Source organism: Delphinapterus leucas, chromosome 2 (assembly GCF_059928025.1).
Source record: "Delphinapterus leucas isolate spDelLeu-1000000601 "Yukka" chromosome 2, BTC_Dleu_Yukka2, whole genome shotgun sequence".
In the NCBI taxonomy this organism is placed as follows: Eukaryota; Metazoa; Chordata; class Mammalia; order Artiodactyla; family Monodontidae; genus Delphinapterus; species Delphinapterus leucas.
The window spans coordinates 107428007-107451233 of NC_143130.1; the positions used below are offsets into that span (position 1 = coordinate 107428007).

General features: G+C 49.2%; 1 protein-coding gene and 1 non-coding gene across 2 annotated transcripts in view; one reads left to right on the forward strand and one right to left on the reverse strand.

Annotated features, from left to right (window-relative positions):
* Positions 1 to 23227, reverse strand: part of SLC7A8 (solute carrier family 7 member 8) — a 55895-nt gene continuing 32668 nt past the window's right edge. Inside the window, exons 4-11 of the mRNA XM_022553487.3 lie at positions 14738 to 14863; positions 13105 to 13258; positions 12363 to 12486; positions 9908 to 10011; positions 6246 to 6342; positions 4391 to 4540; positions 2710 to 2887; positions 1 to 2205 (exon numbers count right to left, since the gene is read on the reverse strand). Of these exons, the coding sequence (XP_022409195.1) occupies positions 2060 to 2205; positions 2710 to 2887; positions 4391 to 4540; positions 6246 to 6342; positions 9908 to 10011; positions 12363 to 12486; positions 13105 to 13258; positions 14738 to 14863 (1079 nt within the window). The 3' untranslated portion in view covers positions 1 to 2059. The remainder of the gene's footprint in view (positions 2206 to 2709; positions 2888 to 4390; positions 4541 to 6245; positions 6343 to 9907; positions 10012 to 12362; positions 12487 to 13104; positions 13259 to 14737; positions 14864 to 23227) is intronic.
* Positions 19615 to 19721, forward strand: LOC115803666 (U6 spliceosomal RNA). Its single transcript, XR_004024438.2, has one exon. It is a non-coding gene; the product is annotated as a U6 spliceosomal RNA (small nuclear RNA).

Sequence of the window (23227 nt, forward strand, 5' to 3'; positions counted from 1 at the left end):
GGAGCTGTTAAAACGCGCTGGCGGACAGCTCGAAGCTATGGAGCACAAGGACTTTCAGGAATGCCATCCTGGAAGGAAACTGGCAACCAAAGACCTCCCTCCTGACAGAGACAGGAAGTGCCTGGAGACTCTGTCTTGGAAGGTCATTGAATTATTAACACCACCAACTTCATTTCCATTTAAAATTTTATTACATCAACAGAAAAAAAAAAAAACCCTCACAAAACAAAACACACAACTAAAACCTAAACCAACTCAAAGACAGAAGATTATTATCCAGCTATAACTAAAATCCTCCCCGAAAAAAAAAAGAACAAAACCTTAAAAATCCAAAAGAAATATAAATGCCAGCTTCAAAAATATGTATCCAAAAAGTAAGGCATCCACTTTACAAAAAAACAATAATTGAAGGTTGGAGGAATGAGAAGAGGGAACAAGAGGATGGTCCCCTGACCCTCCAGGGGCCAGCCCCAGTCTGCCTGGAGTCCACTCTGAAGGGACCACAACTCGGACCAAACCCGCATCTTACCAATGCAGGCTCAAGCAGGCTGGGTGGGAAGCTGGGAGACCCAAATAGGCCAGGAGGACTCCCCAGGTTTTCCAGTTTCAGCAGACAGGATAGGGAGTTGGGGGAAGGGGGGGACTCCTGCTTGGGATAAAAGAATCCCAGTCCTTAGCACAACAGGTGTGGCTAGGAGGCTGCAAGGGCCCAGGGCAAACACCAGCACCTTCTTTGGAGCACAGGGAATGGCAGGACAGGATGGCCACAAGTCTGCAAACCATAGAGAACGGGCTTTTCTGAGAGCCTCCAAAGTGGGTACCTTCTGCCACTGTCCTCTCATCCTGTCCCGGAGGCTGTCCAGACAGGACAGTGGTGCGAGCAGAAAGGAGGGAGGGGTGATCTGAGTTGGGGGAGGAAATGGCCTTCGGAATACACTTTCTCCCCAAACAGTCTCTGAGGTGATGGGACGGTACCTCTGGGAAGATGGGAAATAGCCCTCCCTCCCTGGAAGGCTTTTCATGCCAGGTCTGACCAGAGGGCTGGAAATAAGGGGGTATTTTTAGGTCCAGTTCTTGGATGGGAGGTGACTTAAGGCTGATTTGGCTCGACTTTCAGGCATGAAGGGCTTGGGGAGCCTTCACACCCCAGGAGCCAAAGTCCAGAGAGGAGGAGAAGGGCAAGATGGGGGTGCCGGCAGAGCTGGCTGCCTGGGGCTGTGTTGGAGCATCACTGCGGGGTAACAGGATGGCGGGTTCCTTCCCATGGGGGTGGGAGGGAGGAAGAGAGGAGCTGCTTTGTCATTAGGAGAGAAATGTCTGCTACATTGGAAATAAGCAGCTTTCTGGCTTCAGGAAGCTTTGGCACTGAGTTGGGGGGAGGAGGCAGGGGCAAGGCTGGGTTTCTACAATCTGAGCCTTTCCCAATCTGTTCCACAGGCCCGGCCGGGGTTAGGGGAGGGGGCAGTCCTCCTGCACATTGGTCCTTAGGTCAGTGGGGAGATGCTGTCCTGACAGGAACCTCACTCTGCACAGAAGGCCCAGGCTGTGGGGGGGGAGGGGGGAAGGAGGGGGAGGGGGACAGAGGGAAGCATCACCTCTGATGTCTTCGGTCACTGGTGAAGGGAGGGGGATTTGGGTCTCTTCAGCTGACCTTTAATGGTGACAGATTTGCTCGAGTCTGTCCCCAAGTGACTCGCTGTTGCTGCCACTTCTGTTGGAGCTGAGGCCTCCCTCGGGCTCAGGAATGGGGAGGGAAGGCAGCCCTGAACTCAGGTTCCTGAGGAAGCGACTAAGGGTGTGGGTCCAGGAGGGAGGGCCGTGTAGGGCACCCCTGGAAGCTCCACTGCTTTAGACACAGGCCTTGGGGGTGAGAGGAGGCTGGATCTTTGGGTACAAATGTCAGTATCTTTGTTTATAGTTTCTCACCACCCACACCCAGGTCCTGCCCCTGCATGACAGAAGCAGAGGGGTATGTGTGTGTTTGGGGGACCCAGGCAGGGCAGGAGGGCAGAGAGGGGGATGAAGGAGGAGGGAAGCAGCTGAGAGGGGAGGGTGTTCCTCAGGGCTCCTCTGCATCCTTGTCCTTGGGGGCAGTGGGCTGCCGCTGCTCCTGCATGTCTTCCTGTAGCTCCTCTGTCCCTGAGTCCTCCTCCACCTTGGGGTACACAACCATACACATCTTCTGGCTCACCAGGGTCAGCAACTCTGCAGGAGGAGGCCACATAGAAACCAGATCAGCGCTGAGTGTCCAACCAACCTGGCCAGCCAGACCAGGGCCCTTCCCAGCTCTCCTGCCGCAGCGTTTGGCCTCAGCCGAGCCACCAGCGCCGTGAGGGGACTCCCTCTCCAGGAGACGGTCACCTCACCTACCTCCTCCGTCTCTGGGCAGCCTTTTTGCTGGCCGCTCCTACTCCTCAAGGCTCCATGCCCACCGCCCGCCAATTCTAGGGTGTCCCCTGGTCTCCACGCAGCCCAGGGCAGCTGCTATAGGATGGCCACTCTGGAGGCCTAAGGTCTGTGTGGAAATATCCGCCGTTCTCCTCTCCTCAGAGGTCTCTGGGGAGGCACCTGGCCTCTCCCGTCCCGACCCTTTCTCCAGTGCTCTACGGCCCCACCTCCCTATCCTGGTGGGGTTCCCCATCCAGACTGCTGACCACTGTCTTCCAGACCAGGGGGCCCTCTAGCCACTCAGAATCTTCAACAACTTACCAATGAACTTACTGAAACACCTGGGCTTGTGTTGCCAGTAAACACCCAAGAAATAGACAGGCACCCCTGTCAGCATGATGGCCAGGCCGGTGCCACACACCACGGGCTCCGACCACAGGCTGAAGACCAGCAGGAAGGCCCAGAACAGCAAGTAGACGACGGGGAACAGCAGGCTGACCTGTGGATCAGAGGCACCGTTACCGGCATGGATGCTACGGCCCCCGGCATCAGGGCACCTTCCCCCTTCTTCACCCACAGGGAAGCGCTTGGAGGGCAAAGCTGGGTTTCACTCAGCTCTGTGGCTCCCACACCCCGAGCCCTGATGGGGCAAGTGCTGTGTCAGCAGACGCTGGCGAACGTCGGCAGTGGGACAGTTAGGGGGGTGGGGGGGGCCTAGGGAGGGGACAATTCTCATTGTCCTCTGAGGTGGGATCAAACAAGGCCTCATCATCCAGCTGTGTGCCTGTAGCAGCCAGAGAAGCCCATATAGGTGGATGAGCTTGCTGGTATATTGATATATGCTTGCTGAGGTCCTCGGGAGAAGGAGAGCAGGAGAAATGAGTGAGGGGCAAGAAGGAGAGGACCTGTCAGTCAGACTCCCCTCCCCCGGCTGGCAGGATGTGGCAGATGTCCCTCCCTCTCACCAGGGACAGTCCCGATTTGTTTCAAGCAGTTTCTGCCAAGACGAGAGAAATCAGGAAACCTAGTGTGGCATAAGGCAGCCCGGGGCCTTATTTACTTCAGGAAGAAGCAAACTCTGTGGGCTCCACCCGCTCTTGTGACCACAGGTGGGAGTCCCCTGTAGAGTCTTCAAGACTCTAGACTCATCTACCTTTCTCCTCTTGTCCTCTTCTCTTAGAGGGTATGCGTATGGTAGGGAGATGGGGTTATTCTACTTCCTCTTCTCTCTAGCAGGCTTTCTAAGAGTGGTAGGAAAGTGGCAGAGAGATTTCGAGAGCCCGCGACTCCTCAGCTGGCAGAATCTTCTAGAAGCATCTAGTCTGTGTTTCCAGAATAGGATTGTTCAGATAGCTCAGGGATATACCCTAGTCTTCTAATTTGCAGGAGAACCCATAGCACTCTGGCATATGTTGTTCTGAGCACTCCCATCTGTTCCTATCACAAATTTATTCCTGGTACAATCGAGAGTTTCACCAGGCACCCTACTACGTGCAGGGCCATAGTAGTTTAAAAAGGGAGGATCACGGAAGGCTGGAGTGGACTGGGAAGCTTCAAGGAAGAGAGGTCCTTGAGTGTGGAAAATGGTTAAAATTTGGAGAGGCAGATGGGAGAAGGAAACTCATTCCGGGATGAGACGGAGAGACTGCATGAGTGAACCCAGCTACCTGGAGGGACGAGTAGGAGACTGGTCAGGTTAGAAGGTCGAGGGAAAATCAGCTGACTTTTTAAAGACTTAGAGCCATAGGAAACAAAGGAATGACAGGATGGAAGTATCACTTCATCTAACCTATTCCTCCAGCTGCAGTTTGCTCTGGTCCTGTCCCCAGTGGAGAATGGAAAGGCTGCCCCATTCACACATGGCCTTTGCTTCCCAGAGGGGCTCCCACACTCATGGAGATGATGAGCTGCGGTCAGCAGCGAGAACAAGGTGATGTAAAAATCTGAGCTTAGTTAGAACCAGTGGAGGAGGGGGAGGGGCCCCAAAGGGAGGTTCTCGCACCTTGATGGGGCGGGGGATGTCTGGCTTCTTCCACCGAAGAACTATCTGTCCAGCAATTGTGACGCCGTAGAAGAAGTAGTTGATGAAGCCCACATAGTTGATGAGTGTGTACATGTCGCTGGTGACAAGCATCAGCAGGGTGGAGATGCACTGGGGGGAGTGGGAGAAGCTCATCGGTGATCAGAAAGGCATTAGGAGACTGGAGGAGCTGTTTACTGGTCGGGGCTGTTCCCCTGCCTCTAGGCAGACGATGCCATTTTATAGTGGATCTCTCAAAATGGAGACTTTACAACCTCTCCTAGAAACCCAGGTCATTGCTAACACTTCCAACACCAGGAAGTTCTTTCTCACCACATGGGTGATAATCAAAACATTTAACCACAGATACAGCAGGTACAGCATGGGCACTAACCAATCAGAACAGATACTGGCTGTAAACAACTGGACTGGCCACACTGGTGGCAGCCGGCCCTGTGCCACCCTGGTCTCATTTATATTTCTTCCTTGGTTGAAGCTCAAGCTAATTTTGTTTTTTTAATCCCTTAGGGAAGGTTGTTAACTGCAGATTAAGGCTTTATTCTTGCCCTCATCCTCTTTTCCTGGTTGAGTCATCTAATTTATTTTTCTTCCTTCCTTTTCTTTTTTTTTAAAAAATCATAAACAGTTATATAGCACTTCTTAAGTGTCAGGTTCTTTCTTTAGCATTCTACAAATATTAACTCATGTAACCCTCATAACATCCCTGTGACGTTTTCTTGATAGAATTCACTTTCTAACTTCAAAATCATCTCAGTGGCTCTCTCGGAACCATGTTCTTTCCCTCTGCTAATTTGTTTCAGGCCAACAGAAGGCTCGGTTCTCCTGTAAGATCTGATGGTGGAAATAATCGGGAAGATTTTAAGAGATGAAAAAGCCAGATTCTTACTGTACTTGCCCTGCAGTCATAGGCCTGCACCATTGGCTTAAACTGAAAAAAGTTTGTGGCTCACTGGGAGCATTGAGTCTTCTCCAGTTACCTTTCACCACTAACCAACCAGGATGACGTTCTTCCTGTATCTGAACATTCTGAGATTCCCCCTCACGTTGTACAGCGAATGCCCTTCACTCCTGAGAGCTCTACTACCCTGGTCTAACTGCTTCTCTGGTGAACCAAAGTCATTTTTGATATTTTAGTCAGGATCCAGAAAGAAAAAAAAATAACCCCAAAGACTCATCAGGAACAAGTCTTTGCTCCTTCTGTTTGCTCTCTCTAAATGCTTCTACTCCGGGGTAATTCCACCTCCATTTACCACCATTTACCATTTACCCCTCCCATCCCTAGTTTCCTTTTCTCCATTTTCGGTTTACCAGTTTACCAGTCTTCCTTTATGATTTTTCTTATTTGGTGTACCCTGAGACCAAATTTGTTTCAGTGATGTTTCCCAAGAGCCTGGCAGAGCCTCCTTGAGCAGGAAGGTTGATGGGGAGGGCTGGGAGTGTGCAGTGATCAGCCAGGAGCAGAGGCCCAAAGCTACTACCCAGTGGGTAACAGGTGCAGGGGGAGCCAAGAAAGAAGTTTCTTTGTGAGGTTGTAAAATCTTGAAGACTGCAGCCACTTCAGTCTGACCCAAAAGTATGGGAGAATGAAATGAGCCAGCCTGGGAACCTTAAGGTATTTCAGGACCCAGGGTCTTTCCTTGCTATATCTCTTGATGTTAATCAGGCCCATGTGTACCATTTGCCAGATTATTTAAGGCCCAGAGAAACCTAGGAGCACAAGGGTGACAGGGGCGTGTGTGGGAACTGTGAACTCCCAGCTCAAAGCAGCACAAAGAGGGAGGGTGTGTGTAGGGCTGGCAGAGGGAGGGAACCTTACTGTGAAAAGCAAGGCTGGGATTGGGGTGCAGCGCTTCACGTGGATCATGGCCAACACACTGGGAAGGTGGCCCTCCCTGGCTCCAGCAAAGAACAGCCTGGCAGAGAGAAAAGCAGGTCAGCCTGCGATGGCCCATGGACCATCCCAGGATGCTTCCTCCCTAGTCCGGCTCCCTTATCCATGCCCACCTCTGCCCACACAGGAGCATCCCCCCTCCAGCCAGGTACCTGCCTTCTCGTGCACACCTTCCAGCCCACTAGTCAAATGACCCACGTTCACAAGGCAGGTGCAGGCAAACCAGAGGCAGTCAGTGGATAAGTGGATGGATTCTGGAGTGTGGAGACCCTGAGTGTGGTCTGGGTGGCTTGGGGTTACTGATGACTGTGCTGTCACTCTGTGGGTCTCTCACAAAACCTGGAGTGCTGTAGGAATAGCCTCTCTCCTTTGCCTAAAGCTTTAATCCCTTTAAAAATGTGCCTCCTTCCTCCTCAAGGGATATAGGTTCTTTGAGACATGGGGACTAAACTGTACATGAAAAGCCTTAAAAACATGCCTATCCTACTCAGGAAGTAGCTGCCTTTGTGGGGTGGGGAATGGGTGGTAGACCAGGAAGGGACACGTGAGAACTTGGGGGATATGTGGAAATGTTCTATATCTTGTTTTGAGTGGTAGTTACACGGTTGTCTACAATCGTCAAAACTCATCAACCTGAACGCTTACGATCTGTGTATTTTATTGTATGTAAATTATACCTGAACATTTATATCCTTAAGCTACTTATTCTATTCTCCCCCCAAATCCTGAAGAAATGAATAGAGTTAGTGAAAGGTGTACATACAAAGATACTGTGATGATAAAAAAGATTGGAAACGCCCTAAATGCCATGAAGTAGATGGTTACATAAATTATGGTATATCTATAAAATGGAATGTTATGCATACATAATGCTTTTGAAAAAAATTGTGTGAGAATATGCTCACAATATAACATTAAATGAAAAAAGCAAGATAGAAAACTGTACGATTCCATGCAGTATGATTCCTATTAACTAAGATATTATTTACAGGCATGTAAAAACATTAAGATATCAACCAATTACCTCTGGGTGGTAGAATTATGAGTAAATTAAATTTTCTTTCTTAGATTTTATAAGTTAAAACATTTTTTAAATAGACAGGAAACTTATAATTAGAATAAACTTTTTTTGTTTGTTTGTTTGTTTTTTGGCTGCACCACGTGGCGGCTTGTAGGATCTTAGTTCCCCAACCAGGGATCGAACCCGGGCCCTCAGCAGTGAAAGCACGGAGTCCTAACCACTGGACTGCCAGGGAATTCCCCAAAAATTATTTTTTAAGTTAAAAAAATTAAAATTTTATTTTGAGATAATCATAGATTCACATGCAGTTGTAAGAAATAATGCAGAGCGACCCTGTGTATCCTTCACCCAGTTCTCCCATTGGTAACATATTGCAAAACTATACTACTATATCACGACCAGGATATTGATGTTTATAAATTATTTTTAAAAAGAGAAATTTTAACATAAAGAGCAGCCTTCTTCTTCTTTCCTCTCCTAAGAAAAAGAGAGAATACTGTAAGCTGTTATTAGGAAATTAGGCCACTTTTCATTGGAAATTAGGCCACTTTTCCTTTTTTCTAGGACTTTGTAGGGAAAGGAGCACCTAAGCATTGAGAGGAAGGGGATGGTGTGATGGGGACAGAAAGGAACAGAATCAGCACACTGGGGGTTCTGAAGAGAACTGTCACTTTGTGATTTGTGTATGGGGGAGAGTGGAGCGGCTCCTCAGAAGCATGGGAGTCGATTATGGTCCCAAGTACCCATATGTACACCACCAGTTGCCATCATCAACTACCTTGTCCTGTGTCACTAGTTTCATGCAGCCACATGACATCGCCCCTCTGCAGTGCAGCCTCATGCACCCAATGGAGCCCCAGGTGCTCTGTGGGCCTCACCATGCACATAACCAGGGTCCCAAGTTCACATCCCTCCTCCACATGCAGCCAGGACCAAGTGGAGCTGGCAGGTCCAACAGCATTGGCAAGTCAAGTTCACAAGAGACAATCCTTGCCCAGCTAGCCGACCACAGAGGAGACATGACATTAAGCGTGACACACACGCACACACGCTCCTACTCCTCAGGAAGGATCATCCTCTCCATACCCCCAAACAAAAGAGTTAAGAGAGAGAAGGAGGGAAGGAGGCAGGAAGGGAGGAAGGGAGGAAGAGAGGAGGGAAGGAGGGAGGGATGGAGCAAGGAAGAAAAGGAGGGAGGGAGGGAGGGAGGGGGCAAGGGAGGGAGGAAGAAAGGAAGGATGGAAGGAACTGGAAAGATGAGTTGAGGAGGCCTGCCGGGTGAGCTGTGCCTCTGAATCCGAGGCCGAGCGCACTGGGCCGCCGCCTCCCGCATGCACACATAGCTGGACCACATGCACGCAGACCGCTGCTCGGCCTACCCGAGGGACAAACCCCACTCTAAAGCGACTGGAGCCAGTCACTCTCCTTCAATAGATCCCAGAGAGCCTCATGGGTCACTGCTCTTCCACCGCTTGCCCTCGGCTGGGGCCTCCAGGTGGTCACTGCTCCTGTGTAACACGCACACGAGGTTGCCGTGGGTGAGTGTCGGAGGGTCCTGGGGTACGGGGAATGCCCACACTCCCTCTTTCTTGCCCTGGGTCCTGAAAACATGACACTCCCTTGTCATTTCACAGGAACTCCTCCCTAATGTGACGCTGGCTTTGGAAGCAGCTGAATTCAGGGGCTCACTGCTTTTGCTGTATCTTTTGAGTAGGACTGTGCCCTTGGAGGAGGGGGCTTTCTAAGAACCCTGGGAGGACCCTTTGGACCACATCAATGGAAATCATCCAGCATCTGCCAGCCTCAACCGCCCATTCTGGAGACAGCAAAAAGGGACATTAAGAAGGGGGCAGACATCCGGATGTGTGCAGGCGGGGGCTGGGGACTCCTGGGCCCATTCATGCTTTGGGCTTTCCTGAGTGTTTGGGGTAGAGGACGTGGCTTTGGACAAATGCTTTCCTTCCGTTCTTCCCCACCCATCTCACTTCACACCCCTACCCGGTCTCATGGGTGGCCACACAAGGGCCTCCTACAGCCACCTGTCAGTTTGACAGGGAGGAGCCTGCACCCTCAGGGCACTCAGAGATGAGCCCATTCGATCTGCAATCTGGGCCCAGGACTTTCATGAGAGGCCAGCCAGAGGCCCCAGGCACGGGTCCGTCCCTGGTCCCTTTCAGAGTGGGGTTCCTTTCCAGCCAGCACAGCCTGCTTCCGGGCAAGTGGGAAAGGGGCTCTGGGGCTGCAGGCAAGGCACTGTTCTGTTGCCAAGCACACAGCCTGGGGACTCCTCGGCCCTCTGCTCCTCTGGACATGAGGTGGGATGGTGCTTCTTGCCACCGCAGCTAAAGCCACACACGTCGTGCGTCACCACACGAGCAGCACAGGCTCCTCCGTGTCCACACAGACACACACACACGCCCTCGTGTGAGCAATCACCCCCTGCAAGGTCACCACCCAGATGCCCATACAGAACCCCGCTGACGGAGACAAGCCCCCCCACATATACACAGAGCAATATGCACAGCAGAGTGGCCTCTGGCCCAGGAAGGGCCTGGACGGCACTCACCGGGAAGAGGTGAAGAGGGACCCATTGACTCCTCCAAATGTGGACAGGGCGACGGAAATGGGCATGATCCAGGCCATGACCCCTAGGAGCTTCTCTCCAAAAGTCTGGGAGAGAAAACAAGGGGGTGAGCATAAAAGGAGAGGTCACAGCCTCCCACCTGTGTGTCACTGCTGGGAATGTTCCCTCCCAAACCCATCCCTGCTGAAGTCCTTGAGAGGAGGGACCACAGCTTCCCTGCCCCAGCCCCTCCTGCACCCCTACTTCCCTTGGTGATGACTATACAGTGGGGATTCAGTAATGTTTGGGACTGACTAACTAATGAATGAGACTGTGTATGGTGGTGATAATAACAATAAACAACTAACATTTGCTATCCTTGTTTTATGGATAATGAAATTGAGGCACAAAGCAATTAAACAGTTTGCCTAAGATCACACATGCAGGAAGTGGAGGGCCAGGACTGGAAACCAGCTGTGTGAGTCCAGGCCTCGCGTACATTATACTAGAGCGACTCAGGCAGGCTGGGTTTCAAATCTTAGCCCAACATTTAGGAGCTGTGAGACCTTGAGCAAAGTTCTTAATCTTTGAGCCTCAGTTTTCCCATCTGTAAAACAGAGATAAATCCTAATTCATAGAAACAGAAGATATTGTGGGGGGGGGGAAGTGATAAGAACAAACCACTACGTAGGCCAAGAAATAAAAGGTGGTGAAGCTATAGACTAGTCTTCATGTATTGAAAGGATATAGGGACTTCCCTGGTGGCGCAGTGATTAGGAATCCGCCTGCCAATGCAGGGGACACGGGTTCGATCTCTGGTCCAGGAAGATCCCACATGCCGCGGAGCAACTAAGCCCGTGCGCCACAACTACTGAGCTTGAGCTCTAGAACCCACGAGCCACAACTACTGAAGCCCGCACGCCTGGAGGCCATGCTCTGCAACAAGAGAAGCCCGTGCACCACAATGAGGAGTAGCCCCCGCTCGCCGCAACTAGAGAAAAGCCCGCACGCAGCAACGAAGACCCAATGCAGCCAAAAGTAAATAAATAAATTTATTTATTTATTTTTTAAAAAAGAAAGGATATAAAATGTTGGGGAATCAGCTTTTTCGACATTCTCTGAGCCAAGTACATACTTGATTTATAGCACATTTGTATTTATATATAATTTATAGCACATTATGGGGAAGGGGTTGTTTAGAAGAGCTGTCCTGCTGGGGAGGGTTAGTGGTCATGTGAACAGGCTGCCACAGGACAGTGGAGGGCCTCTTTTTTTATGGTCTTCAGAGATGAGACACATGATGACAGTGGCAGGGTGGGGCCGTGGCCCAGGTGAAGCCACATGAGGGAACTGCATGGCTCCCAGGTCTTTCCCGGATATCAAGGACCCCAATGCCTCGGACCTGTAAGATCTCTTTCCCCAAAGAGCACAAACTGCATATGCTTTTCCCTAATGAGGGAAGGAGTCAAGTTGTCCAGGTGAGGATACGGAGGCAGAGAGAAACTGCGAGTCTTGTGCAAGATTATGTCTTTCTAAGGAGGAGCGCATCTCCTTTATACAATCATCATATTTAAAGTTTAAAGTGCCCTAAGGACTTCCCTGGTGGCACAGTGGTTAAGAATCCACCTGCCAATGCAGGGGACATGGGTTCGAGCTCTGCTCTGGGAAGATCCCACGTGCCGTGGAGCAACTAAGCCCGCGAGCCACGACTACTGAGCCCATGCGCCGCAACTACTGAAGCCCACGTGCCTAGAGCCTGTGCTCCGCAACAAGAGAAGCCACCGCAATGAGAAGCCCGCGCACCACAACGAGGAGTAGCCCCTGCTCGCCGCAACTAGAGGAAGCCCACGCACAGCAGCAAAGACCCAACGCAGCCTAAATGAATAAATAAATAAAAGTTTAAAGTGCCCTAGATCAGGAGTTTTGTAGAGTCAGATAGTAAATATTTCCGTTTTGTAGGCCATACAGTCTGTGACAATGACTCAGTTCTGCAGCTGTAGCTGCCCATCACAACCTGGCCATCCTATTGCTCCTGGGCACCTGAAGACGTGGCTTCTGCCCTGAGGACCTGAGAAGACTTCCAGTCCCACAAAGCCATGGATCAGGGGAAAGTGAGGGGGGCTAAGCCCGCAAGTCTATATCATCATTCCCGGTTTGAGGGCATGTGAGTTTGATTTCTTTCTTTCCTTTTTTAAAATTGAAGTATAGTTGATTTACAGTGTTTCAGATGTACAGCAAAGTGATTCAGCTATATATATATTTATATATAATCTATATATATAAAGATATAAATATCTTCTATTTCAGATTCTTTTCCATTATAGGTTATTAAAAGATATTAAGTATAGTTCCCTGTGCTATACAGTAGGTCCTTATTGTTTATCTACTTTATATATAGTAGGGCATATCTGTTAATCCCATACTCCTAATTTATCCCTCCCCGAGTTTGATTTCTTACCACAGCGACTGCGTTTGATGCCAGCAGCTCCTGGGGGGACATTGCAGTGACATAAGCGACATTGGCAAAGACATACACAAATGTGACCAGTGGGATGGAGATGAAGATGGCTCTGGGAAGATTCCTGTAGAGGGAGAGGAGGTGAGAGGGGGGAAGGCCTGGCACCTGGGACCACCTGCCTCGTCATGGGGTCCAGGGAGTGCCTTCTGTCTTTCTGCACGAAGTTGTCCTTGCAGCCTTCTGCGATGCTCCCTCTCCCTGGGGGGTGGATTTTGTCTCCATATGGGCAGGATAATTGAAAGGAAATGAAACAGCTTAGGTTGGGAATATGCTCCATACCTGTTGATCTCTTCCTGACCAGAATCTCCACCCTGCATTCCCCCCCTCCCCGAACACACACCTCAAGATACAAAGACCTGCCTGTCGTGAGACAGATGAGTAACATGCCTGGAATCCTCTCAGGGCACATTTCATTCTCTAAGGCAGTGGTGTTATCTCAGCACCAATTTTTTCAGCTTTTCACCTGCTCTGGCATAGACACTGGATCATTTTTCTCCTGGTAGGGTGGGTGACAAATGGTCTAAGTTCCTGGGAAATGAACTGGCTCTTCAGGATAGACCAGGTCATGGTCAGAAGAGGACTGAGGGGAGAAGTAGGCACTGGACCTGTGGCTCCCTCTTTCCAGTGGCAGGTGCCATGGAGTTTGAAGGGGGAGAGGGAGAGCTGGGCTACTGCAACTCACTTGTAGGGATCGACAAGCTCCTCCGTCACGTAATTTAGAAAGTTCCAGCCCCCATAGGCAAAGGAGCCCTGAAGGAAAGCCAGCGCGATGAGGCCGATGTCAGGTTCTTGGAAATTCTCAAATGCGTTCTTTGGCTCCAGCCAGAAGTACTGTCCTGTGGGCACAGGGACAGGAGGCTGCTCAGAGAGACACGTCAGAACTCGGCAGCCCCCGGTCTCCAGGGAAGGCCACATATTGGAGAAGCGGGGCCGAAAGGAGCAGAGAAGTAGAGGTCTAGGACCCCCCAGGACATGGTAATGATGAGTCCAAATGGCGGCTCAGGTTCAAAGCACAGTTCTGAATGTCCCTTTTTTAAAAGGCAGAGTTCCTTGGAAAGAAAGGCCAGGGGAGGTTACTGGGCAGGGCAGGGTAAATTGGAACTGGCTTGCTGGGATTCGGAGATGCAGGATGGGAGTCACTGGCAATCTCCTGATCACCTTCCCTCATATCTAAGTTGGTACATTTTCATGGAGAAAGCACCAAGAACAACAAACACTCAAACATAAGCTTCTGTGACGCTATTATTAGCTCAAGCCTGTTCGGCTTTCTTTGTCAATATCCTCCTGTCTCTTCCTAAGGTGTGTGTTTGGTCTCCCCTTTCATGGCACAGATCTCCTGAAGACAGGGATTCTTCAGCGAGGAGCGTTTCAATGGCCTTCCCAGCCCTCAGCACAATCTCCTGCACACAGTGGGTCCTCAAGAAAGGCTGCTGGTTAAAGCTGTACTGAGATACTGAGTAGCTGACCGCACTTTACATCTTCATCCATAATCAAGGATTTGGACAGGAAATAACGAGATGAGAGTGATCAGGAGAAAGCATTGGGACCAGATTAGGAGGTCCCAATGAAGACTGGGTTGTCTTTATCTTCGAAAAGACAACCCAGTGATTTCTTTGAGTCTAAGTTCCCGAAAACAATGCAACCTGCTAATGAATTTAATCCAACGGATGAAAATAATTAGGCACGTTATACAGCAGAAGCTTAATTATGATTCCTGGAGTCAAAATCCAGGCACCCCACACCGCCACCAGAGCTTGTGGGTGGGTGGGAGTTCTCCCTGTTTGTCATCTGACTTTCTCCGGGAGCCAGTGACACTGGGCAGAGTCTAGTGCTGCCACAGGTCCCATGGAAACCAAATACAGGCTCGGGCTTGGAAAGGGCCAAATCCAATGGGGAATGTTGGCAGGGGCCCCAGGAATGTACAGCTCTCTCCTGTAGAGATTATGAGTAATTTTGAAATGTATAAAAAGCTCCTCTGTCTCCCATTTTAAGATATGGACAAGATAAAATATAAGATACAAAGAGCTTCCCTGGAGCTGGGACAAAAGGGCGATAGTATTCCAGAAATCTGGAATCTTTATCTACCTGTGCTGGAGCCATGAGATCAGCATGGGAGGACTGAACTCTGCACACCAGGGGGGCGTGCCCAGCTCCCGGCCACCATGGAGAAAATGGTTTCTCATCCCCTTTGTCAAGCAAGCGAAGAAGAAAAGTCATTCAAGGAGGGAACTGGGACATCTCAGGGTGTGCACACATCCAAAGACAGTGTGAGGTGTGTGTACACACAAGGGGTGGCAAGTTCTGATGACACCCACCTTTGCAGATCTGTACAACTCCCATGACGATGATCAGGCCCAGGGCCAGGAGCTTCCCAGCTGTGAAAACGTCTTGAACCCGGGTAGCCCACCGCACACTGGAGCAGTTGACCCATGTGAGGAGCACTGAAATGACAGACCCCCAAACATACCCTCAGGGCCATAAGGAGGCTACATGACCCCTCTGCACAGAAGTAGAAACGCTCCTTGTTCCTGATGATAAGACTGTAACGGGTAAGCCAAAAATGCCGCAAGCTCAGCCCCAGTGTCCAGAAACTTTGGCCAGGATAGTAGGTTGGGTTACAAATGGGGATTACGTGCCACAAATTAGAGCTTCGTCAGAACATGCCTTGCCCAGGGCTGGAAGCCAGAAGTGAGCATGGAAGTGCAGGCACTGGCTTTGGGGAAAAATCAAGACTCTCATCAGGGCATGAGTGTGGGCTCTGTTTTCAAGATACTGTATGTTCAAGAGGAGCCCTGAGCAGCTGCTAGGGTCCTGGATGTCATCTTCCTGAACTTGATTTTAGGTTTAGGGGAATCCTTTGTTACTTAGGTTTATCACGTTATAATTTACATTTAGTAAAATTCATTTTTCTAAGTGTATAGTTTGATGAGATTTGACAAATGTATTGTTTGATCACTACCACACTCTCTATACAGAACATTTCCAACACCCCAGAAAGTTCTCTTGTATATTGTACTCCGTTGAGGTCAGTCCCTTTCCCTTACCTCTGGAAACCACCAATTTGCTTTCTGTCCCTTTTCCAGAATGTCACATAAATGGAATCATACAGTATGTAGCCTTTTGTGTCTGGCCTATTTCACTTAACATGGTACTTCTGAGATCCATTCATGTTGCTATGTATATTAATAGTTCCTTTTTATTGTCAAGTAGTACTCCATTATATGGACGTATTATTAGTTTTCTATTCACCGGCTGATAGACATTTGGGTGGCTCCCAGTTTGGGGCTATTATAAATCAAGCTGCTATAAACACTTGCATAGAAGTCTTTGAGTGGATCATAGAGGTCTTTGAGGGGAGTTTTCATTTCTTTTGAGTAAATGCCCAGGAATGGGATCCTGGGTCATATGGTGAACATGTTTGACTTTCTAGGAAGTTGCCAGACTGTTTTCCAAAGTGGTTATGTCATTTTGCATTCCCACCAGCAACGCACAGTCCTGTTGCTCTGCATCCTTGCCAGCATTTGGTATTGCCAGCTTCAAAAGTCTGAGCATTCTAGGGACTTGTTGGTGGTCCAATAGGTAAGACTCCACGCGCCCAATGCAGGGGGCCCAGTTTCAACCCCTGGTCGGGGAACTAGATCCCGCATGCATGCTGCAACTAAGAAGCCCACATGCCGCCACTAAGACCCAGTACAGACAAAATAAAATAAATAAATAAATAAAAGATGTGATACATATATAAAATGGAATATTAAACAAAAAAAAGTCTGACCATTCTAAAGGATGTGTAGTGGTATTTCACTGAGGTTTTGGTTTGCATTTCCCTAGAGACTAATGCTGTTGAGCATGTTTTCATGGGCTTATTTGCCACCATCCCTATATCTTCTTTGGTGGCATGGAGGGCTTGGAGTCACAGGGCTCCCACAGAGACGCCAACAACATGGAACCTCCAAGGGCTGGCGGAGAGCTCAGAGGCTGAGCTGTAGGACAGTTTTACTGCCACACTCCTTAAGCAACTTATGGGAGACCAGGGGCTGTGGGAACCCAACTTCCTGGTGGTTATGAAGTACTTGAGAATGTGGGAAAAAAATTAAAATCCTCTTGCTTCCCTTTCCCCTGAAACAGTGACCAGGACACCCCCTAGTCCTCCAAGGGTACAAGCCATACATGTAAAAGCACGAGACTCTCTCTCCTCAAGCCTCTAATCAGGCCTCTAACTTCATTTGAACAGCTGATCAAGTTATATCATTACCTTATCCTGAAACTGTACTTTTACTTTTCAGGTACTTTCCAACCTTACTTGATTCTGAGAACATTTCTGCAGGGTAAGGACCTGACATTATTATCCATCTGTAACCTTCCTCCCTGAGCTGTTTCTACCTGGCAAGCTCCTCAGCTTTCAAGATCCAGCTCAAATGTCACCTGATCCGTGAGTCTTTATTATTTTATTTATTCCTGACAAGGTGCCTGCCAGGTAAGATGTATCAGCCGCGTTTTGTAGGCAAGGAACAAAGTTCGCCCCTCCTTTCTACTCCCAGACCACCTTGTTAATAAGGTTGGCACTTATTTCTCTGTATTACAATTATCTGTTTCTTTCTCTCTGTCTCCTTGTAGACTAGGAGGGCGGGACTGTGACTTTTTCATATTTTTAACCCCAGGGCATATCACAGTAGTGCTTGCAAATAGTAGGTGCTCAACAAATACTTAATACTTGAAAAAGAAAATGCCACAATTCATCAGTCCTCCAATCTCATCTCAGTCTACACATTCTACGACACATACCAATCTCCCCAGGAAACTCCTCAGTTGGTTTCACAGAGTCAAAAGAGCAGCAGGAAGCATAACTTCAAGGGTAGGAACTCTTGACTCCTAGTGGAGGAGCTTTTATCCAAGACAGTGTCATAGAAGGAGAACCAAAACATGTTGTCAGAGGAAGGATTTCATATGCCTGAACGGGGAGAACATTTTGTAAATGTTCTGTATGGACCGAGATGTCCTGATAAATACACACTGGGTTTATCTTGCTCAATTCAATAAGGATTTCAGGATCACATGCCTGGTAACAATTCAACCTAAATCACTCCAAGCAACTGGGCCTGTAATCTCAATTTCTCTCTAGGGCCTCTGGGTACAAGGCCAGGCCCCTGGGACCCAGAAGTTCAAACAGATACAAACAATAATGACTAAAGGATACAGGAGACTGATCTGTGAAAGGAAGGTTAGGAAACAACACCCTTGTGGCTCGAGGATAGGTAAGGATTACAGAATAAGGACCCAGATCATGATCTCATCATGCAGAGAAGAAAACCATCCTCACCAAGGGGAGGAGAGGGCAAGGGCGGGGAGGAGGAATGTGGTCGCCTTCCCGTGTGCTGGCACAGAAAACACAAAGGGACTTTATCCAGGCAGCCAGAAAGACTTCTCCACAGTGTTTCTGGGGGGATCGAGATGTTTGAGGAAGGGACAATTTGTCAAACTAACTTACTGTGGGTGTCTTCTGTCCTGCCTGAGCCTATACACACAAGAACCCAGCCCTTGACTAATCTTTGACCTTTAGCCTTTTCGGGGATCTTTCAGACATAAAAGAGATATCCTGAGACTAGGGTGGAGGAGACAGGCTGCCTGTGACACTTATCTCCTTGGACAACGGCTGCAGGCCCCGTCTGACCCTTTGCCCTGCAGTTGGGCGATCACAGCATGTGACCGAGGGGTAAGAGGGTACTTTCAGTCTCCTGGTACCACAGGATAGCGTCCCTCACAGCAGGCTGAAACCCGAGCCTCCATCCGGAGAGGAAAGGCCAGTGAGTGAAGGCAACACTTGCCAAGCCCCTGCCCTGCTCAGGCGTCCTGCCTCTGTCTGTCTGTACCCAGTGCCCCTTCTGTTGCTGAGGGCTATGTCCCCACCCTCTTCCCAGCCAGATCTAGAGTTCTGCATGCTTGAGATACAGTGACCTCAGGGAAGCCACATGTAGATGGGGATCAGTGGCCACTGCAGTTTGAGATGTGAGGGTTTTCATCCAACCATCCATCCATCCAACCACCATCTATGAAGAGCCTACAAGTGCTAGATACTCTGGCGCGGGGAGTTATAAATAAGACACAAGTCCCTTCCTGTTCTCAGGAAGCTGACACTGTAAGAGGGGAGATGGATGAGCTAAAACATGATCACAAAGCAATATGGTGACAGTACAGCTCTTCACGGAAGCTGGCAGGCATCTGTGAGGAGTCCCTAGCCCAGCCCAGGGAAATCAGAGATGCTTCTTGCAGGTGGGGAAGACCTTAGCAATACAGAGGATTTTATAATTTGGGGCTAGCTGGACAAAATAAACAAGAAGGCATAAGACTCTGGTTCTTGTCCATTGTAATCTGGCCATGGGGGTGGTACAGCCCCATGGAATACCAGCCTTCTGTGTATTTCTTGGGCGTTTTCTCCTCTCTTTTTCCTTTTTTCTTTCTGTTTCCTGGTTTTAAAAAAAAGCTGGCGGGGGTGGTGGTGAAAAGTCTCATCTTCTCATCAAGAAGATGAGACTTCAAGAAGATGCTGAAGTCAGGGGTTGGTTACTTAATCTGCCCAGTTTGAAAAGCTTATTGTCAACGTAACGGGAGGGAGACAAAAAAATGAGGCAGGCGGGGGGGGGGGGACTCAGAACTCAGAAATCTCGTACCCTGCCCAGAGCCCAGGGCCTAGCAACTGCCAAGTAGGAGAGGTGGGCTCAACGCTCTCTGCCCTGGAAAGGCTGCAGAACTGGCAGAGATGCAGAGTCCTTGTCAGAGCCATGACAGTGCAGATCCCGTGGCTGACCTGGAACGTGTCCACGGTGGAGAGGGTGGGTAAGTTCCCGCTCTCTAAGAGAGGGCACCCCTCACCCCACGTCAGCTCTGATCCCTGGGGAGTCATGAAGCCTCTCCTTCACTTCTCCCTCTGACAATGACACCAGAACTCATGGGACCTGTGGGAGGCAAAATAATCGCCATCCCAAAGATGTCAACATCCTATAATCCTGTGAATGTTACCTTACAAAAGGAATTTCACAAATGTGATTAAGGATCTTCAGGTGGGGAGGTTATCCTGGATTATCTGAGTGGGCCCAGTGTCATCGCAAGAATCCTTATAACAGGGAGACAGGAAGGTCAGAGTTACAAAGGAAATGTGATGATGGAAAACAGAAGTCAGAAAGAGAGGAAGATTTGAGCGCTCGCTTCAGCAGCGCATATACTAAAATTGGAATGATACAGAGAAGATTAACATGGCCCCTGCGCAAGGATGACACGCAAATTCGTGAAGCGTTCCATAAGTTTACAGAAAACAAATTTATGGTTACCACAGGGGGGAAGGGGAGGAAGACGGATAAATTAGGAGTTTGGGATTAACATATACACACTACTATATATAAAATAAACAATAAGGTCCTACTGTATAGCACAGGGAACTGTATTCAATATCTTTTGTTCAATATCTTGTAACAAACTATAATGGAAAAGAATCAGAAAACGTATCCATATAACTGAATCACTTTGCTATACACCAGAAACTAACACAACATTGTAAATGAACTATACTTCAATTAGAAAAGAGAGAGAGAGAGAGGGAGAGATGTGAAGATGCTATGCTGCTGGCTTTGAAGATGGAAACAGGAGCCATGAGCCTAAGAATATAGAGGGCCTCTAGAAGCTGGGAAAGGCAAGGATACAAGCAAAGGAGAGCCTCCAGAAGGGACACAGCCTTGTTGACACCTTGAGTTTAGGACTTCTGACCTCCAGAACTGTAAGGTTATAAATCTGTGTAGTTTTTGTTTTTTTAAAATAAATGTATCCATTTATTTATTTATTTTTGGCTGCATTGGGTCTTCGTTGTTGAGCGTGGGCTTTCTCTAGTTGTGGCGAGCTGGGGCTACTCTTTGATGCGGCGGTGCACGGGCTTCTCATTGTGGTGGCTTCTCTTGTTGCAGAGCACGGGCTCTAGGCACGCGGGCTTCAGGAGTTGTGGCACGCAGTCTCAGTAGTTGTGGCTCATGGGCTCTAGAGCGCAGGCTCAGTAGTTGTGGCTCACAGGCTTAGTTGTTCCATGGCATGTGGGATCTTCCCAGACCAGGGATCGAACCCGTGTCCCCTGCATTGGCAGGCAGATTCTTAACCACTGCGCCACCGGGGAAGTCCCAATTTGTGTAGTTTTAAGCCATTACGTTTATGGTAATTTGTTACAGCAGCAATAGGAAACAAATACAGGGCCAGACACCACACAGAAAGACCAGAAAGCAGGGGGCATACCCTTCAAGAGGAAAGTTTTTTAAAAGCAACCAGGCACGGACTTCCCTGGTGGCACAGTGATTGAGAATCCGCCTGCCAATGCAGGGTACACAGGTGCGAGCCCTGGTCTGGGAAGATCCCACATGCCGCGAAACAACTAAGCCCGTGTGCCACAACTACTGAGTCCATGTGCCACAACTATTGAAGCCCGCACGCCTAGAGCCTGTGCTCCGCAACAAGAGAAGCCACCGCAATGAGAAGTCTGCGCACCACAACCAAGTGTAGCCCCCGCTCGCTGCAACTAGAGAAAGCCCACGCGCAGCAACGAAGACCTAATGCAGCCAAAAATAAGTAAATAAATAAAATAAATTTATTAAAAAAAAAAAAAAAGGCAACCAGGGAGCACACAAAGGGACCCCAAAGGAGTGTGTGTCACAGGCCTTGCAGGACACCAAGTGGAGGGAAGGAGGGAGGAGCTCTAAGAGCGGGCAGCGAAAGTGAGGTCACCAATGTGCTGACCTGGTTGGCGAATTTCCACATCACATGCACCACATGACAGCATCCCAGCTCTTCCACACACCCAGATCCTATGGCTAGAGAGTCACTGCCTCCTCTTCCTCCCCTCGGTAACTCAATACAGTAGTAAACAGGCACGCCCTAGGGTAACTGTAGCTGTGCCTTTCCTCTCAGAAAAATTCAGGGCAAAAGACTCCCCATACCCCTCCTTCAACTAATCCCAGCTTCTCCTCCTGTCTCCTCCATAGTCCATACAACTTCAGGCCCATGTATGCAACCCAGATGCACAGACACCAACAGGCCCAAGAGTTACAAACCTCTTGCGAGGCAGGTGGAGTGCCGCAATGTTCACAGACATGAGTCCTTTGTTCTCTGCCCCCAGAGTTTTGTTGGTCTCCTAACTTTACAGACCAGAGGCTACAATCAAAGGTCATAAAAAGATATCATGATGGAAAGCCAAGAGACGAACAAACTCAGGAGTCCAGAGTCTGAGTTCATTCCTCCCAGCAGAGGGTAAAGAGTGGCCCCACTGTGTGCAATCTTGTCGTGGATGACGCCCAGCGCTCTGCGGCTTCCCCAGGTGGAGTTCACCCCACGGAGTGGGAGAGGTGAGGCACATGAGCTCCAAGGATTACGAATATTGGAAGGGAAGAATAGGAACAACATTTGGGGGGAAATTTTACCTTAAATTAATACATTAAAGACTATCGGTAAAAGAGGCAATTGAAAATCAGTCTCTCTAGTCCATTTTGAAACAGAACATCAGTGAGTCATTAGCATAAATAAATAAATCTTCCTTCAGAAAATTTTAAGGATGGATTAGGGGATTGTGGGGTTGGTCTTAAGTCCCTACAACCTTCACAGAACCAGGGCTGTGACTTTATCACTCTTTCCCTCACCTCTACCCAGCAATGCCTGGCGGGTGGAGGACCACGTGGGTTTCTGGTGCCTTTTTCAAGTGCACAGCAAGCAAGTAGAGCTCAGAGCAGCTTGTATACGGAGTGAAGTGGTATCGGTGCAGGTGGGGTTGAGCAAATCGGAGGGAAGGAAGCAGAGATGGCTCCGTCGGAGGGACCTGGCAGCCTGGGCGGACTAAGAATCAGACAACTTAGAACTTAAAGAACCCAATGGCCATGATGCCCTTCCCGGCATGGTCACTTACTCTCTGGACAAGCCAGTAAAACTCTTTGAACCTCCCCTCCCTCTCTGTAAAATGGAAGTGTGGTCCATTTTAATCCCACGAGGATGCTCTGTAACCTGTGTACCGCTGTATAAAATGTTAAGTGGTTATTTTTATTGTTCATATGCTAAGAAACTAGAACTCAAAAAGAGGCCACGACTTGCTCGGGATAATGCTGACGACTGGCAGCAAAGCAGAGTGGATGGTAAAGGGGGCGGTTTGGAGGGTCTCAGAGATGCCGTATCACACATCAGGACCTATCCTGCACTGTTGCATTGCTTCTCCCTTCTTGCTTCCTCCTCTATCCCTGACCCTTTGCTTCAATTTCTCATCTGTTTCAGCCTTTTTCTCAGGAGGGTACTCATCCACAAATTACCTGCTCTGGGGTCCTTCAACCCAAGCTGTCTGAAAGTGTGGGCACAAAGGCAGATTAGGGGACTATGGGGCTGGTAAGCATAAGCCTGAGCCACTGAACCAGGAGCCCAGATGTTCAAGCTTGTCCCTGTGCCTTGGTCTCCACAAGAAAGTTGCACCACCCATTCTGCAGGACGGAATGCCCTACAGAAAGCAAGGAATGCTGTTGTTGCTGTGCCTGCTCTACCCCTCGGGCCCAGAGAAGAATGAAACTTCCCTATTCTTCTGCAGCCAATAGTGCACACAGCCATTAACAACACCCTGCTGGCCAGGGTGATCCTGAGGTCCTGTATCTGCCTGGCACACAGTAGGTGCTAACGCTTACTGAATAGAGGATGGATAGATGAACAAATCTAGTCAGAAAATACCAAGTGTGCACAGGAGCCATTGTTCTTCCCTAGGGAGTAAATATCAGGGTTTTTACATCGTGGGACAGCCCCATGAAGCG